This window comes from Lolium perenne, chromosome 6 (assembly GCF_019359855.2).
Source record: "Lolium perenne isolate Kyuss_39 chromosome 6, Kyuss_2.0, whole genome shotgun sequence".
NCBI classification, from domain to species: Eukaryota; Viridiplantae; Streptophyta; class Magnoliopsida; order Poales; family Poaceae; genus Lolium; species Lolium perenne.
The window spans coordinates 271,483,034-271,501,399 of record NC_067249.2 but is presented as its reverse complement, the minus strand read 5'-3'; the positions used below and the strand labels follow the sequence as shown (position 1 = coordinate 271,501,399).

The 18,366-nt window shown below is 44.4% G+C and overlaps 1 protein-coding gene across 1 annotated transcript; it reads left to right on the top strand.

Moving 5' to 3' along the window:
- The first annotated feature begins 9,802 nt into the window (after nt 1–9,802).
- On the top strand, nt 9,803–10,982 carry LOC127326839 (disease resistance protein PIK6-NP-like). The gene has a single exon (XM_051353624.2). It carries the CDS (start codon nt 10,064–10,066, stop codon nt 10,754–10,756), a length of 693 nt encoding a protein of 230 aa, XP_051209584.2. The 5' UTR covers nt 9,803–10,063; the 3' UTR covers nt 10,757–10,982.
- Nucleotides 10,983–18,366: the final 7,384 nt, after the last annotated feature.

Sequence of the window (18,366 nt, the reverse complement as noted above, 5' to 3'; positions counted from 1 at the left end):
GCCACTTTAATTCTACAACAGGTATGGGTTTGAAACCAGTGGCATTGTGTAGATAATTTCCTAAGGTTTCCAAAAATATAAAGTTTGTAAAATTTGGCCCAGTAGATTTGTCCCTATTGAAATTCAAAGTTTGCATCAGATTGGGGTAATTTTATAATTTCAAAATTTGAATTCAAACTGTGGCTTCGCGCGGGAAAGAACTGGGCTGCAGGAAAAAAAAGAAGTTGGGCCGGCCCAGTACTGCGTCCAGCGCAGCGGGCCGCCTGACTGCGGGTCCCACGCGTCAGGGCGAGTTACTCACCGAACCGGTACGGGAACGGAGAGGCGTTGGATCAGGCGATGATCGAACGGCCAGGGTTGTCGTCTGCCGACGACGGCGAAGCTGGCGGCGAGCGCGGCGGCAGCAGGGGGTCGGAGGGCGCCTCAGAGCTCCGGCGAGCGTCTGGAGGGTGCGCCGCGACGTTGTCGATGATGGTGAAGCCGATGGAAGCAGCGGCGTCGTCGGGGGCGGCCTCCTTCTCCGGCGATCTTCGGCTACGGTAAGCGGCGGCGAGCTAGCAATTGCGGCGGCGTGGTGGCTATCTGGTGAAATTGAGGGGGCGAGGAGTGCTGTGAGGATGAGGGGGAGCGAGTGGCGTGCTCAGATCAGTAGGAGGGGTGCTGCTTTTATAGTTGGGGGAGGTGGCCGTGGAGCGGAGCAGCGGTCGTCGACGGCATCGTCGTTCCAGGGGCGCCAAGGGGCAAGGGATGGGCGCAGCATGTCGCTGGTGCTCTGGCGAAGATGACGCGCGTGACGGTGCTGAAAAAGAGGCACTACAGCGGCGGCGAGCTTGACGGGAGCGCGCAGGTCATGGCGGTCGGTCGTGGATGCGGTCGTCGTCTGCGGCGTTCCCGCGGGCTAGTGGGCGTGTCCAGGCGATGCAGGGTGAAGTGAGGCGTCGACTGGCGGTGAGAGAGGGAGCAGGGGTGACGCGAGGGCGCGGGTCGGCTGACGCTCTGGCGCGTCCAGGGCTGGCGCCGTGCGCGCTCTGGCGCGGCATGGGCGTGCCTGGGCGCGTCTGGGCGCGACGTTTTCTACTCGTTGCGGTAAGATTTTTCGTCGAGGCAGTGTTGGGTCTTGCTCAGGTGAGTGAGAGGGAGGGGAATGACAAGGTGATGCATGCTAGATTTGACCAGGTGAGGAGATGGCATGAAATGGCCATGCCATGCCACGGCATGGCAAGGTTTGATTCATTTGATCTCTCCTTGACCAGTGCAAGTGGTGGTGATGGTGTGGTGAGGTGAGAGGGAGGCTCCAGGGTGCAGAGAGGGTCAGGGTTGGACCAAGTCCAGTGTAAAATTTCAGCATGGGCACAATTCCACACCCTGCCTGCAAGGTGTTCGAGGTAATGCCCGCAAGAAAATAATTTTCAAATTTTGAAATTCTTTTTGGTGGATTGCAACCAAATAATAAATGGAGCATTTTGGTGGTGGTGGTGGTCAAATTGGAATTGATATGCAAAATCACATTTTGCATATGATCTTGCATATGTGAGAAAGTTCCAACTTTGCTTGCTTCCCATTTGAAAAAGGTGAGGAATTTGGGGTGGTGGCTTTGGGCAAAGTTGAAGTGCTTGATGTTGTCTTGGATGAGGTAACAAGGTTTGACCAAGTGTAGAAGTGAAAAGTGAAAATCCAGGGGCTCAAAGTGGGCATCAGGGTAAAAATGGCACAAGTGACCATAATTTTATGTGAGCTCAATTTTGATTCAAAATTTGATTGGATTTGAGTTTCTTTGATTCCAAAAGTGTTTATAAGTGTTTAGTAACCATCTCCAACCAATGGTGCAAGCCAAAATGGTCTAGGTTCAAGATTTGCAAAAATGGCATAAAGCACATGTATGTGTTGATTTGGGTTTTTTCTCATTTCTTTTCCTTTGACTTTCTTTGAACCCAAAAGATGTGGTGTGGTGTTCTTATGTATTATTTGAGTTTAGGATTGTGTTTCATCATTTCAAACAAAGGAGTAGGGCTTTGGCTCAAATTTGCAATTTGGCCATATACCCACATATGCCTCACATTTTATTTTATTTTATTTTTTTAAAAGTGCCTCTTTGGTTTTGAGAAGGGTAGGGTTAGGGTTTAGAAAACTTTTCAAAATACTTCACACAAGCTTATTAGCAAAATTCATAACAATTGGGTAGGAGCACTATGCCCCAAACTCAATTGAATTAAAGTTTTTGTTGGCTCCAATTTTTGGGAAAAGGAAATTCATTTTCTTCTTTGTTTGAAAATTTGGGATGTTACAAACCCTTCCCCCTTAAACAAATCTCGTCCCGAGATTTTAAGAACAGTTAGGTTCCTAAGAGAGATTGGGCATAGGGGTTAACAGGGAAACATACTTGGCATGGCCTGGGGTGCTTCCTGAGCTTCAGTGATATTCATGCGGTAGAAACGGCCGTTGCGGTTGTGCGGGTAGTTTGGGCCAGACTTCCTTCCGGTTGTGACACGGCGCTGCTGCTGGGCAGGTGCAGTGGTATTGGGGGCAGTCCTTGCTAGCTTCTTGGGGCACTCATTGGAGTAATGACCTTGGATTCCACATTCATAACAGGTCACAGTTGACTTGTCTCCTGAGGTAAGGGGCACAGCATTGCTTCCAGTCCTTGGGGCATTGTTGGCGACTTTCATCGGGCACTTATTAGAGTAATGACCAGTAACACCACATTCATAGCAAGTTACAGTGGACTTGTCTCTGGGGGCATGGTTGGGTATTGAGATGATGAGCTGCTCCAGTGATGCTATCCTCACGCGGAGGCGAGCAATGGTGTAGTCCTTCTTGGCGTGCTGATGGCGAAGTGCCTTGCGCTCCATTGCAAGGATGTTGATGGTGTCAGTCATCTTGGCGTGCTCAATGTGCATCTGGTTGGCCTGGGCACGGGAGTTGTTGCGGGTAGGAGGGGCCATCTGAACAATGAGGTAGATCATGAGATAAGAGGGAATTCTCTATGGTTTGTTTGAGATAAAATTTGAAAAGTTTCAAAACTTGAGTAGTGTTGAGGGGGTAAAAACCAACAACACTTTTTCATTCATACCAAACCATCACTCATTACAAAACTAACACACCGTTGGTTTTAAGAACCATTCATTCGTTCTACGATACAAGGGACATGATACAAAACTCACACTTAGTTCTCTCTTGCTACGAATTTACGCAAGTGCTCTAGTGATACTATTCTTCATCTGGAATGGTGGTTTCTTCGTCTTCATAGGCGAGATGCTTGTCGTTGGTATAAGGCACGGATGCTATCCAAATCCTTGCGGGTCTTGTGCAGTATGAAGTGAAGGTGTGCAAAATTTTATGGAGAAGTACCAAAAAAAGTAGAGCATGTCTTTTTGAAAAGATCTCAAGGATAAGAGTGCGAATAAGTTTTTCAGACATACCCTTTTAAAAAGGATCTCAAGGATAAGGGTAAGAATAAATTTTCCGAAATAATCTTTTTGGAAAAGATCTCAAGGATAAGAGGGGAATGAAATTTTTATAAATATTCACTTCATTTGTTTTCAAACTAAGTTTTTCAGACGTCCATTCTAACTAGGGTCTCCTAAGGTCAAACAATGGCTCTGATACCAACTTGTCAACACCCGGATTTTTAAGTCCAGATGCCTATTATGCCATACATCGCAATCCCAGGAATATTGTTTTTGCGAGACATAATAGATTGATATCACAGAACATCATTCATTACAAACCATAATCGTCTTACAATAAGGGATCACATGATCCAGACTTACAACAACAGTTGATCTAATGATCAATTACAGAACACATAACGGAAGAAACGTAGTAGCGGTCCATCTGTTCCACAGGCAACGCTTGACGTCAGGAGTGGTCCTAGTTATCATAGACGTCCTGCGGTCCATCTTCACGGTCCTGGTGCTCCTCTTCATAGTCTGGCCATTTGAATAGCCAGGGACACAGCCATGAGTACTTTAAAGTACTCGCAAACTAATACTAGTGTAAGCACTATCAACAATGGTAAAGGGGTTCTGAGCTCTAGGTTTATTTGCATAAAGCCAGTTTTATTTCAGAAGCATTTAATAAACAAAGACTCTTCATTTGCCTAACTTAACTCAAGTGGGAACCTTAGTGTCATCCCCACAACTCTACTGTGATCAATTCCAATTCAGCTTTCAAGTTCAAAATCTCAAGTCACCAGTCACATGTAACATTTTTGAAAAGTTCTGATGACGGAACAGTATGGCCTTTCCAACCGTCCTTAACCGTGGACGCGGCTATTCGAATAGGTTTACACTCTGCAGAGGTTGTACACTTATGCCACAACTTTTGATTACATCCGTCAGGGATAGCCCTGAATAATCATACTCAGTATGCGGATCATCAACCATAACCTTTCACTTACATACCCTAGTATAGGCACCTCTCCCCATGAGCTTGGCCTCCCAGTGATGCCAACCTGCCATCCTGGGAACTGCACAGGGCTTGGGCCGGACATTCTCCTCTTCTTTAACGTCATTTCTTTTGTGGGGGAGGCAGCTTTCGGCATAACCCCGATGACGCTTGTTTAGAGGGAACCCATACTAAAGTACATAAACTTCTAGTTAAGCCCTACCCATAATCAGGTATTGTGGGGGTACTCAAAAATTGGAATGGTATCGCATCCGAACCCAACCATCAGTTTTTGTCAAATTCACCACGTCATTTAAGTCATATTCACCTTCAAAATCTTTCAATAGAATGACTCATCATTCCAAGGTTTTCAAAGTCATTGGTTTTCACAAGTTCCCATCTAGGGTAGTCAATTTTAGTTTAGCACTAGCAACTAGTCATGAGGGGGGGGGCTAACTAGCTTGTAGCTATCTAGGCTAAGTTTGATACTCCTGTATTATTCTATACTTAGACCAAAGTTAACTATAAAAGTAAGCTTTAAAATAATAAAAGTAAAAACTTTGCAAGAACAAAACTTGGGATGGGATCACGCAGCATAAAATAATAGATGAGGGTGCCTTGCCCTGATAGAGCTTTGCACTTTGCAAGAATATTAGCTTGCCTTGGTGGGTGTACTGATCAAAGTGCTCTTCCTCTCCTTGGAAGTAGGCCTCCTCCTCCTCCCCTTGATACTCTTCCGTACTAGCGTCTAAAATACGAATACAAGGTACAATCACCACACCAAGCTTATTTACTCAACTAAGCACAATCATGATTCAAACTATTTAACTAACATCACACCTTACTATTAAGTTGGTGGTGGGGTTTTCTTAATACTTCAGAAAAATAATTTCCTCTCATACTAAATTAGGTGTTACCTTTAATTTCTTAGAGAAATAATTTCCTCTTATTAGCTTCTTAAGATTTAAATTCCCTCAGGAATCATATATGACCTAGGTTGACCAAAGTCATCCTCTTCATACTTATCATTTGAGAAAAGGATTTAATTGAGGTGAAACACCTCATACAATTTAACCCTATCAAGGGAAAGATTTAATATCATTGAACAATTCATATGAGGCTTACATGACCAAAGTCTCTACCTCATTTTGAATTGTTCATGACAAGATTTAAATGAGAGATAAACTCCCATGTGATTTTGAAAATAGTTTTGGACAATATCCTTGACTAGAAATAGCCATATAGTCCTTTAATTCAACTAGGCCATGATCATTCAAAGTAAGCAGGGCATATTTTTGTAGAAACAATTAGTGCAAGTGAAATGTGATTTTTGAGAGTTGGAATCAACTCAAAATCATTTTTGGTTGATTTTTAATAATTTTTCGAAGGCAGAAAAGTCCCTGCCTTGTTTATTTTGCCACTTTAATTCTACAACAGGTATGGGTTTGAAACCAGTGGCATTGTGTAGATAATTTCCTAAGGTTTCCAAAAATATAAAGTTTGTAAAATTTGGCCCAGTAGATTTGTCCCTATTGAAATTCAAAGTTTGCATCAGATTGGGGTAATTTTATAATTTCAAAATTTGAATTCAAACTGTGGCTTCGCGCGGGAAAGAACTGGGCTGCAGGAAAAAAAGAAGTTGGGCCGGCCCAGTACTGCGTCCAGCGCAGCGGGCCGCCTGACTGCGGGTCCCACGCGTCAGGGCGAGTTACTCACCGAACCGGTACGGGAACGGAGAGGCGTTGGATCAGGCGATGATCGAACGGCCAGGGGTTGTCGTCGTCGACGGCGAGAAGCAGCGGCGAGCGCGGCGGCAGCAGGGGGTCGGAGGGCGCCTCAGAGCTCCGGCGAGCGTCTGGAGGGTGCGCCGCGACGTTGTCGATGATGGTGAAGCCGATGGAAGCAGCGGCGTCGTCGGGGGCGGCCTCCTTCTCCGGCGATCTTCGGCTACGGTAAGCGGCGGCGAGCTAGCAATTGCGGCGGCGTGGTGGCTATCTGGTGAAATTGAGGGGGCGAGGAGTGCTGTGAGGATGAGGGGGAGCGAGTGGCGTGCTCAGATCAGTAGGAGGGGTGCTGCTTTTATAGTTGGGGGAGGTGGCCGTGGAGCGGAGCAGCGGTCGTCGACGGCATCGTCGTTCCAGGGGCGCCAAGGGGCAAGGGATGGGCGCAGCATGTCGCTGGTGCTCTGGCGAAGATGACGCGCGTGACGGTGCTGAAAAAGAGGCACTACAGCGGCGGCGAGCTTGACGGGAGCGCGCAGGTCATGGCGGTCGGTCGTGGATGCGGTCGTCGTCTGCGGCGTTCCCGCGGGCTAGTGGGCGTGTCCAGGCGATGCAGGGTGAAGTGAGGCGTCGACTGGCGGTGAGAGAGGGAGCAGGGGTGACGCGAGGGCGCGGGTCGGCTGACGCTCTGGCGCGTCGTGGCTGGCGCCGTGCGCGCTCTGGCGCGGCATGGGCGTGCCTGGGCGCGTCTGGGCGCGACGTTTTCTACTCGTTGCGGTAAGATTTTTCGTCGAGGCAGTGTTGGGTCTTGCTCAGGTGAGTGAGAGGGAGGGGAATGACAAGGTGATGCATGCTAGATTTGACCAGGTGAGGAGATGGCATGAAATGGCCATGCCATGCCACGGCATGGCAAGGTTTGATTCATTTGATCTCTCCTTGACCAGTGCAAGTGGTGGTGATGGTGTGGTGAGGTGAGAGGGAGGCTCCAGGGTGCAGAGAGGGTCAGGGTTGGACCAAGTCCAGTGTAAAATTTCAGCATGGGCACAATTCCACACCCTGCCTGCAAGGTGTTCGAGGTAATGCCCGCAAGAAAATAATTTTCAAATTTTGAAATTCTTTTTGGTGGATTGCAACCAAATAATAAAGGGAAAATTTGCTACAGGACACTGCTATTTTCTGGCATTTGCTAAAACACACCGCTCGATTGTGTCTTTGCCAGGTACCATTATAATTTTGTGACACATTTGCCAGAACACACCACCTGGCCGAAAACGGAAAGTTTTGCCCTTTGTCTTCAAAACCAGCCATCCCACGTAAAAGTGCAAAACTTTCCGTTTTTAGTCAAGTGGTGTGTTCTGGCAAATGTGTCACAAAATTGTAATGGTACCTAGCAAAGACACAATCGGACGGTGTGTTTGAGCAAATGCCAAAAAATAACGGTGTCCTGCAGCAAATTTTCCCAATAATAAATGGAGCATTTTGGTGGTGGTGGTGGTCAAATTGGAATTGATATGCAAAATCACATTTTGCATATGATCTTGCATATGTGAGAAAGTTCCAACTTTGCTTGCTTCCCATTTGAAAAAGGTGAGGAATTTGGGGTGGTGGCTTTGGGCAAAGTTGAAGTGCTTGATGTTGTCTTGGATGAGGTAACAAGGTTTGACCAAGTGTAGAAGTGAAAAGTGAAAATCCAGGGGCTCAAAGTGGGCATCAGGGTAAAAATGGCACAAGTGACCATAATTTTATGTGAGCTCAATTTTGATTCAAAATTTGATTGGATTTGAGTTTCTTTGATTCCAAAAGTGTTTATAAGTGTTTAGTAACCATCTCCAACCAATGGTGCAAGCCAAAATGGTCTAGGTTCAAGATTTGCAAAAATGGCATAAAGCACATGTATGTGTTGATTTGGGTTTTTTCTCATTTCTTTTCCTTTGACTTTCTTTGAACCCAAAAGATGTGGTGTGGTGTTCTTATGTATTATTTGAGTTTAGGATTGTGTTTCATCATTTCAAACAAAGGAGTAGGGCTTTGGCTCAAATTTGCAATTTGGCCATATACCCACATATGCCTCACATTTTATTTTATTTTATTTTTTTAAAAGTGCCTCTTTGGTTTTGAGAAGGGTAGGGTTAGGGTTTAGAAAACTTTTCAAAATACTTCACACAAGCTTATTAGCAAAATTCATAACAATTGGGTAGGAGCACTATGCCCCAAACTCAATTGAATTAAAGTTTTTGTTGGCTCCAATTTTTGGGAAAAGGAAATTCATTTTCTTCTTTGTTTGAAAATTTGGGATGTTACAGCGGACCACGGCCCCTCGCTGGCGGAAGGACTCTTGTTCTTTGTTTAGCTTGTTTTTCAGTGTGTTTTGGGGGATGGTGAGGCGACGGCTACATCCTGAAGTCAGAATAAGGTCCTTCCCGTTCTATCCTCGCTCCGGTGGTGCGTCTAGTGTCGGCGGAGGGCACGTGGAGTCATGTGTCCAGCGGATCTTTTGGGATCCGGTCGGTTTTCATGTTCGTTGGTGTGGTTTCAGGTCAGTCTCTTCCAATTTACGGTTGTCATCATTGGCGATAATTGATACTCAGGTGCGATGGTCCTTTGGGACCTTAGCACGACGATTTTCCGTCTGTCCACTACAACAAGCTCTACTACGACAAGCTTTGCTCGGCTTCGGTGATGGAGGGGCGAGGACGGCGGCGCGTCTTCCGCTCGCTCTAGTGTCTGTAGTCGTCACTAGGTGGTCCAAATACCTATTTGTAATTTTTGTTACTCTTTGGGCTGTTTGTACTACTGTTCATGATTATTAATAGATCGGCGGAATTTTCGCAAAAAAAGGGAGATGAAGGAAAGTTTAAAGGAAGTCTGTAAGTCTCAGTCGAGAGATGTAGTAATTTATCACATAGGGCAAAAATAGCGTTACACGGATCTTAATTTACGATGGACGGTTCTCGGCGTTAACTAGGACTTACAGTAGCAAATTCTCAGTCGATTGATGAATAGAAACACGAAGTTCAGAATAGTCAGAAGCAAGTGGACCCCAGGCACCGAGGAGAGGACATGTGTTGAAGATGATATCGCGAAGGAGACCGTATGATGCATCAATCGATCGATTTTAATCATCTACCTATTTTTAAAGTCATCCCCGTCAATTTTTCGGTAATTTAATACTACGCACGTATTTATTTTTAATTGATTCTCTTCACTCATGCTATTCTCATGTTTTAAAATTCTAAAGTCGCACTTTTTTGTGTGTCCAGGTCGAAATGGACAAATGTATAACCGATCACAAGAATATTTTTCGGAAAAACCAAGCCAACTTGTCAGTGTGATTCAAGGCCCACATATACCACGCAAGGTTGTCCCAGCCGAAAAGTTCAACCTTAGTTGTCTCTTCTCAGACACAATTACAAATTTACATCTTCAAGTTATCAATTCGCATGAGATATATTTGTTGAATTAATATTTCAGGCAAGAGGTATGTTGCAACTGACAAAAAGTGTATCACAGCTGGATGATGGTAATAGCAAATGATGTATCTATACATCACTACTTCGCGGGTTCCAGGTGCATGATATGCAATTTATTTCTCTTTTTTCTGGCATGCTTTGTTAACTAGAGATATACCATCAAGTGGAGGTAAAATAGGCAAGGTCTTGATCGAGCCATATCTATGGTAAGTATCATTGGAATATCAAATCGTGGTGTGGCACGATTGCACTTACCGTAGTAACAAATTAAATCAAATCCCTATCGTGATTTCTTACCCAGTGATTTGTCCAAAATACTTCTAAAACCAATGGTGGATATACCTCAATACTACTAGTCCTATGGACTAGTAAATTGTACCGTAAAGGACCTCCTACAAAAACCCCACGTCCCACACTCACAACAACCAACACACATGCATTTGCTATCTAAACAACAAAGCAAGAGAGCCTATCGACCAAAACGCCATGGACCTCGCAACGGGGGCGCTAGGCTCCCTCCTCTCCAAGCTGGTCGAGCTCCTCGCCGATGAGTACAATCGGCTGAAGGGCCTGCGGAAAGATGTCGAGTTTCTCGAGAGCGAGCTGAGGAGCATGCACGCCGTCCTCCGCAAGGTGGCGGAGGTGCCGCGGGACCAGCTCGATGAGCAGGTCAGGCTCTGGGCCAACGAAGTCAGGGAGCTGTCTTTCAACATGGAGGATGTTGTCGACCGCTTCCTGGTGCGCGTCCAAGGCCCTGACGACCGCATCAAGAGCTCACACAAGCTGAAACGGCTCATGAAGAAGATGGCCGACTTGTTCACTGTGGGGAGGACTCGCCATCAGATTGCCCACGCGATCAAAGACATCAAGGGCCAAGTCGAGGATGTGGCTGCACGCCGTGATAGATATAGGATCAACGATATTGTGGTGAATCCAACCGCCACAACAACTATTGATCCTCGTCTGTTAGCTCTGTACAAAGATCAGAAAGAGCTCGTTGGCATCCAAGAAGCATGTTCTGAGCTAATCAACAGGTTGGCCAATGGGAACAATGATGTGTCCACGCAAGAACTCAAGATACTGTCCATTTTCGGATTTGGCGGGTTGGGCAAGACGACTCTTGCCAAAGCAGTGTATCATGGGATTAAAGAACAAATTGAGAGCATGGCCTTTGTTTAAGTGAGTCGGAATCCTGACTTAAAGAAACTTGTCAAGAATATCCTCTTCGAGCTTGACCAAAAAAAGTATGAGAATTTCAATGAAGCAGGGTTGGACGAAAGACAGCTCATCGATGAACTTCGGGGTCTGATTCAAAACAAGAGGTGTGTACTCTTGTCCACCATATTATTCATGTTCATATATGTTAACCCAGCACGGAATTTAGTCTTGTACTATATAATCTGGATAATAGCATCCATGACTATGGCATAGGTTGTGAGGCCATTTCTACTGACATAGTGCGTGTCATGTCATGTTATAGGATGGACCATTAGAATAGAATAGTCTAACTATCAAGGTTTGCATTGTCCGTGATGCTTAAAAGTAATTGCACCCATGGACATCGATCATTAGACGGCTGGGGTATGGAGTCGATGGTCAAATTTATGGCAAAAAATCACATAAAACATTCATAAGCATGCTATTAGGACAAACATTCATAAACTTAGTTCTTTGTCATTTGCCGGTGGGAACAATGACACAACCAATTGAAATTCATTAAATCACATAACCAAGATGTAAAAATCCATTTTAGTTTCCCCTATCACGCAGTTAATGCTATTGGATTTCTTAGCTATAATACATGTCAACACCCGGATTTTTAAGTCCAGATGCCTATTATGCCATACATCGCAGTCCCAGGAATATTGTTTTTGCGAGACATAATAGATTGATATCACAGAACATCATTCATTACAAACCATAATTGTCTTACATCAAAGGATCACATGATCCAGTTTTACAATAACAGTTGATCTAATGATCAATTACAAAACACACAGCGGAAGAAGCGTAGTAGCGGTCCATCTGTTCCACAGGCAACGCTTGACGTCAGGAGTAGTCCTAGTTATCATAGACGTCCTGCTGTCCATCTTCACGGTACTGGTGCTCCTCTTCATAGTCTGGTCATTTGAATAGCCAGGGACATAGCCATGAGTACTTTAAAGTACTCGCAAACTAATACTAATGTAAGCACTATCAACAATGGTAAGGGGGTTCTAAGATCTAGGTTTATTTGCATAAAGCCAGTTTTATTTCATAAGCACTTAGTAATAAAAGACTCTTTATTTGCCTAACTAACTCAAGTGGGAACATTAGTGTCATTCCCACAACTCTGTTGTGATTCAAGTCAAATTCATCTTTCAAGTTCAAATCACAAGTCACCGGTCACATGTAACATTTTTTGAAAAGTTCTGACGACGGAACAGTATGGCCTTTCCAACCGTCCATAACCGTGGACACGGCTATTCGAATAGGTTTACACTCTGCAGAGGTTGTACACTTGTGCCACAACTTTTGATTATATCCGTCAGGGATAGCCCTGAATAATCATACTCAGTATGCGGATCATCAACCATAACCTTTCACTTACATACCCTAGTATAGGCACCTCTCCCCATGAGTTTGGCCTCCCAGTGATAGCAATCTGCTAGCCTGGGAACTGCACAGGGCTTGGGCCGGACATTCACCTCTTTTTAACGTCGTTTCTTTGGTTGTGGAGGCAGCTTTCGGCATAACCCCTATGACGCTTGTTTAGAGGGAACCCATACTAAAGTACATAAACTTCCAGTTAAGCCCTATCCATAATCAGGTATTGTGGGGGTACTCTAAAATTGGAATGGTATCGCATCCGAACCCAATCATCAGTTTTTGTCAAAATCACCAAGTCATTCAGAGGTCATATTTACCTTCAAAACTTTCAATAGAAAGACTCATCATTCCAAGGTTTTCAAAGTCATTTGATTCACATGCTCCCATCTAGAGTAGTCAATTTTAATTTTAGCACTAGCAACTAGTCATGAGGGGTGCTAACTAACTTGCAGCTCTCTAGGCTAAATTTGATACTCTTGTAGTACTCTATACTTAGACCAAAGTTAACTATAAAAGTAAGCTTGGATAATCAAAGTAAAATCTTGTAAGAATAAAACTTGGGATTGGATCCTTAAACATAAAGTAATTGTGCAATGGTGCCTTGCTCTAGTAGAGCTTTGCATTAGGGTAGCTTGCAAGAGTATAGCTTGCCTTGATTGGTACAGTTGTCAAAATGTTCTTCTTCTTCCTCGTAGAAGACCTCCTCCTCCTGGTAGTCCTCGGTAATAGCGTCTATAAACGGATACGAGGCATACAATCACCAAACAATACTTAACTGCTAGACTTAACACACAAAGGGTTCACCCAAGCTATCCTAGTATCACAACATTACTAACAAGGGGGTTGGCTTTGTTTGCTTTTTAATAAAACTTGTAAGAAGGATAATTTCCTCTTATTGAAATATGGATTAGGGTTTCTATTTATTTCCTTTTGAGAAATAATTTCCTCTCATTGAATCTTATTAAGATTTAATCTCCTTAATTAATAAGTGTGAGATTATGTTGACCAATGTCAACACTTCACATTTATCATTTGGGAAAATGATTTAAATGAGATTCTATATCTCATGCAATTTAAATATTACTTTAGGAACAGTTTAATATCACTAAGTAATGCAATATGAGGTTCTATAACTAAGATCATTTCCTCATATTGTATTACTTGGGACAAAGATTTAAATGAGAGAACAACTCTCATGTCATTTATTAAATAATTTATGGTAGTTTAAATGGACTAGAAATGGCCACATAGCCATTATTTTGCTCTAGCCCATGATCATATGAAACAACCATGTCATGTTTTTACATATTCAATTAGAGTTTTTGAAATGTGAATTATGAGAATTGGAATCAACTCAAAATTCATTATGGTTGATTTTTAATAAATGTTTGTATTTGAAAAAGGCCCTGCCTTGTTATTTTTACTACAAGTGTTCTACATTAAATCTAGGGTTGAGACCAGTGTAGTTGGCTATATAATTTTATCAGCTTTCCAGAAATATAAAATTCATCAAATTTGGCTCAGTAGATTTTGTTTTATTAAATTTTGAATCGAGCACCAGTATTGAATTCAGCTAAATTGATTTAATTCAAATTCAAATAATTGGGCTTGGCGGGAAGACGAGATGGGCCAGAGAGAGAAAAAGGAAGCAGGCCGGCCAAAGTTGCGTCTCGCACACGCGGGCCGCCTGACAACGGGCCCCACTTGTCGGCGACTCGTACACACCGAATCGGTATGATTTAAAGAGGGTCGCTGGATTAGAACGAAGATCGACGGCTGAGGCGCTGCTGCCTCCGTCGACGAGAGCAAACCCTGGCCGCGGCGAGGGTAGGGGGTCGGAGGGTCACCTGGGCTCCGGCGATCGTCGGCGAGGAGGCAGGGCGACGTTGCGATCGATGGTGGTTCTCCTGGTACAAACGGCGGCTCCTGGGGCGGCGCCAATTGTCGTCTTCGTCTGCGGCGGCTCCGCGGACTCCGGCGAGAAATTGAGGCGGCTCCGGCGGTAATGTGGAGGAGGAAGGGGTCGAGGAGGCTCAGGAGGTAGAGGGGATGCTACTGGTGTGAAGAAATCATCCAGGGGATGCCCCCTTTTATAGCGGCGAGGGGTGGCCGAGGGGGTGCGGGCAGGTGAGTGGTGACGTGTCAACACCCGGATTTTTAAGTCCAGATGCCTATTATGCCATTCATCGCAATCCCAGGAATATTGTTTTTGCGAGACATAATAGATTGATATCACAACACATCATTCGTTACATACCATAATCGTCTTACAAATAAAGGATCACATGATCCAGTCTCATTACAACATAGGGGATCTAGAGATCCAAATACAAATCACATAGCGGAAGCGAAGTAGTAGGGGTCTTGGTCCATTTATTCCACAGGCAACTGTTGACGTCAGGAGTGATCCTAGTTGTCGTAGACGTCCTGCTGTCCTTCCTCCGGGTTCTGGTATTCCTCTTCATAGTCTGGCCATTTGAATAGCCAGGGACACAGCCATGAGTACTTTAAAGTACTCGCAAACTAATACTAATGTAAATACTATCAACTATAGTAAGGGGGTTTTAAGCTCTAGTTTCATTTGCAGAAAGCCAGTTTTATTTCATAAGCACTTTAATAATCAAAACCTCTTCATTTTACTAACTTAACTCAAGTGGGAAAATTAGTGTCATTCCCACAACTCAGTTGTGATTCAAGTCAAAATCACCTTTCAATTCAAGTCACAAGTCACCATTCATAGTTTTAGAAAAGTTCTGATGACGGAACAGTATGGCCTTTCCAACTGTCCATGACCGCGGACGCGGCTATTCGAATAGTTCTACACTCTGCAGATGTCGTACACTTGTGCCACAACATTTGCAATAATCCGTCAGGGTTAACTGGCCCTGATTTATCACACTCCGTGTGCGGACTACCAACCATAACCTTTCACTTACATATCCTAGTATAGGCACCTCTCCCCATGAGCTTGGCCTCCCAGTGAAGACAAACAGTCAGCCTGGGAACTGCACAGGGCTTGGGCCGGACATTCACCTCATTTCACATCATATCACATCATTTCGTTTGTTGTAGAGGAAGCCTTCGGCATAACCCCGATGACGCTTGTTTAGAGGGAACCCATACTAAGGTACATAAATTTCCAGTTAAGCCCTACCCATATCAGGTATTGTGGAGGTACTTGCAAAATTGCAATGGTATCGCATCCGAACCCAACCATCAGTTTTGTAAAAGTCACCAAGTCATTCACAAGTCATATTCACCTTCAAAATCTCTCAATGGAAAGACTCATCATTCCAAGGTTTTCAAAGTCATTTCATTTCACAAGTTTCCAACTAGAGTAGTCACTTTTAATATTTAGCACTAGCAACTAGTCATGAGGGGTGCTAAATAACTTATAGCTTTCTAGGCTAAGTGTGATGCTCTTGTACTACTCCATAACTAAACCAAGTGAATCATAAATCAAAAAGTAACTTTGATAAATAAAATACAAGAAAGCTTGTAAAGTAAAAACTTGGGATAGGATCATAAAGTAAAAATGTAATAGTGCCTTGCTCTTATATAGCTTTGCACATGGGAACTTTGCAAGAGTGTTAGCTTGCCTTGATTGGTGAGGTGATCAAAGTGTTCTTCTTCTTCCTCTTGGTAGAATACCTCCTCCTCTTGATAGTCTCCGGTACTAGCGTCTATAAACGAATACGAGGATACAATCACCAAACAATGCTTAAGTACTCTTAATTAGCCTTAGTGGCTCACACAAATGATCTAGCATTCCTACTTAACATTTATCAAAATTTATGCTAGGGTTTCCTCACTTAGTATTAGGAAAATAATTTCCTCTCATTGAAATTGGAGTTAGGGTTTCTCTTTAGTTTGTGAGAAATAATTTCCTCTCATTGAATCTTCTTAAGATTTAATCTTCTCAAATAACCATGTATGATCACATGTTGACCAAGGTCAACACTTCACACTTATCATTTGAGAAAAATGATTTAAATGAGATTCATCATCTCATGTGATTTAAATACCCATTGTAATTTAAATACTATTTTGATTTAAGTTCCCCAAGTGAGCAAGTATGAGACCATCTAATTAAGGACATCACATTACTTCATAACACTTGAGAAAATGATTTAAATGAGGTGTTACACCTCATAGATTTAAATTCCTAACATTTGACATGGTTTAAATGGGCTAGTTATTGACTACATAGCCAATATTTTGCTTCTAGCTCATGATCATGTACAGAACCCATATCATATTTTTGCATAGTAAATTAGAGGGGTTGAAATGTGAATTATGAGAGGTGGAATCACCTCAAAATTCAAAAGGGTTGATTTTTAAGATTTATTTGAATACTGAAAAGTCTCTGTCTTGTTAATTTTACTATTCAAAATCTACACAAGCTATGGGGTTGAATCCACTGGGGTTAGTTAGATTATTTCATAAGGATTCTGGAACAATTTGAATCACTAAATTTGGATGTGTAGATTTGAAACTATTCAAATTCTAGCAAAGACCAGTATTGAAAATTTACTGAATCATATTAATTTGAAAATGGCTAAGTGGGCTAGGCGGGAAAGGAATGGGCCGAAAGATTTAAAACGCAGAGGGGCCAGCCCAACTAACGCTGCGGGCCAGCTGACAGTGGGTCCCAGTGGTCAGCGACCCAAATAACCCGAAGCGGTACCTTGCAACTGGAGCCGTAGGATTAGATTGAGGATCGACGACCGTGTGTCGTCGTCGTCGTCGGGGAGAAGGGCGTGCTGCCGCGGCGGAGGTAGGGGGTCGGCGGCGAGCTGGGGCTCCGGCGATCAACGGCGACGAGGCAGGGCGACGTGGTCGAGGACGGTGAGCTCAACGGTAGTCGCAGCGGAGCTTGAGGTGGCCTAAATCGACGGATTGCTCTGCGGCGGCTCGCGGGTCTCCGGCAAGAAATTGGACGGCTACCGGCGGCAATGTGTAGTGGGGAGGAGTGGAGGAGGTCGAGAAGAGGATGGGGAGCGAGATGGTGTGAGCAATTCATCACGGGGTGGCCTCCTTTTATAGGTTCGAGAGGTGGCCGTGGGGTGCTGGCGAGGGCGACCATGGCGCGGCTTCTCTGAGGCGCGAAGGGGCAAGGTGATAGGGGCGTGCGCTTCTGGGCATCATGGCGAGCACGACGCGCGTGAAGGGACAGCGCGGGAGGACGGGAGCGTGCTGGCGCTGCCGCCGTCCCGGGCAAGACGGGCGCGGCAGGGTTTCGATCATGGCGACGTTGCCAGTGCTTCCGCATGCCAGTGAGGATGTCTAGGAGGGAGCAGGTGAGTAGGAGCGTGCGTGTGCAAACGGCGGGGGCGAGGGGAGGACGAGAGCGACCGGGCGAGGCAGTGTCCTGTGGCGTCCAAAGGACATGCCGGTGCGCGCTGGCGTGTCTGTGCGTGGTGATCACGATGCGGCTAGGGTTTTGGAGGCACCTTCTTGGCAATGGATCATGTCTAGCTTGTCTAGCATTGTCTGAGGAGTCTAGATGACAAGGTGAGGTGGAGAGGAGAGGATCAGAGAGAGATTTGGCATGAGTGATGGCATGGGCATGGCATGGTGATGATCAGGTCACTTTGTGGCTTTTAGCAGCAATGGCAAGTACTTGGTTTGGTCCAGAGTACTAGCAGGACAGCAATGATCATGAATTAAAGTTGGTTTAGCCCAAAATCCGTTGGATCATAGCATGTGTGTCAAAGCAAATTCATGCCCGCCACGTGTTTGACATAATGGCCGCACGAGAATTTTATTCAAATTTTGGAAATCTTTTAGTGAATCTCATTCATATATTCAGAGAGGTAGAATGGTGGTGGTGATGGTCAATTTGGTGAAGGTTTGCAAGTTTTCAAAATTTGGGGTGATCTTCACATAGTCTCAAAGTCTCCACTTGTCCTCTATTTTCTGGTCAACCTAGGCAAAGTCAACATTGATGGTCAACATCAAACTTGTTCACCTTGACTTGGTCTTGGATGAGGTGGCAAGAGTTGGTCAAGTCTAGTTGAAGAATTGTTAAGTAGAAGGGCTCAAGGTGGGTAACATGCTAAAAATGGGCAAAGTGACCATTATCACATGTTAGTGAAATTTGATTTTTCCTTTGATTTGATTCTGGTTTCTTTGATGCAATTGTGTTTGTTTTTGATATATAAGTGTTTCACAACCAAGAGAGCAAGCAATGGTGGCCT

Excerpts from the sequence above, each read along its gene's own strand:
- LOC127326839 (XM_051353624.2), top strand. The coding sequence starts at position 10,064 with ATGGACCTCGCAACGGGGGCGCTAGGCTCCCTCCTCTCCAAGCTGGTC.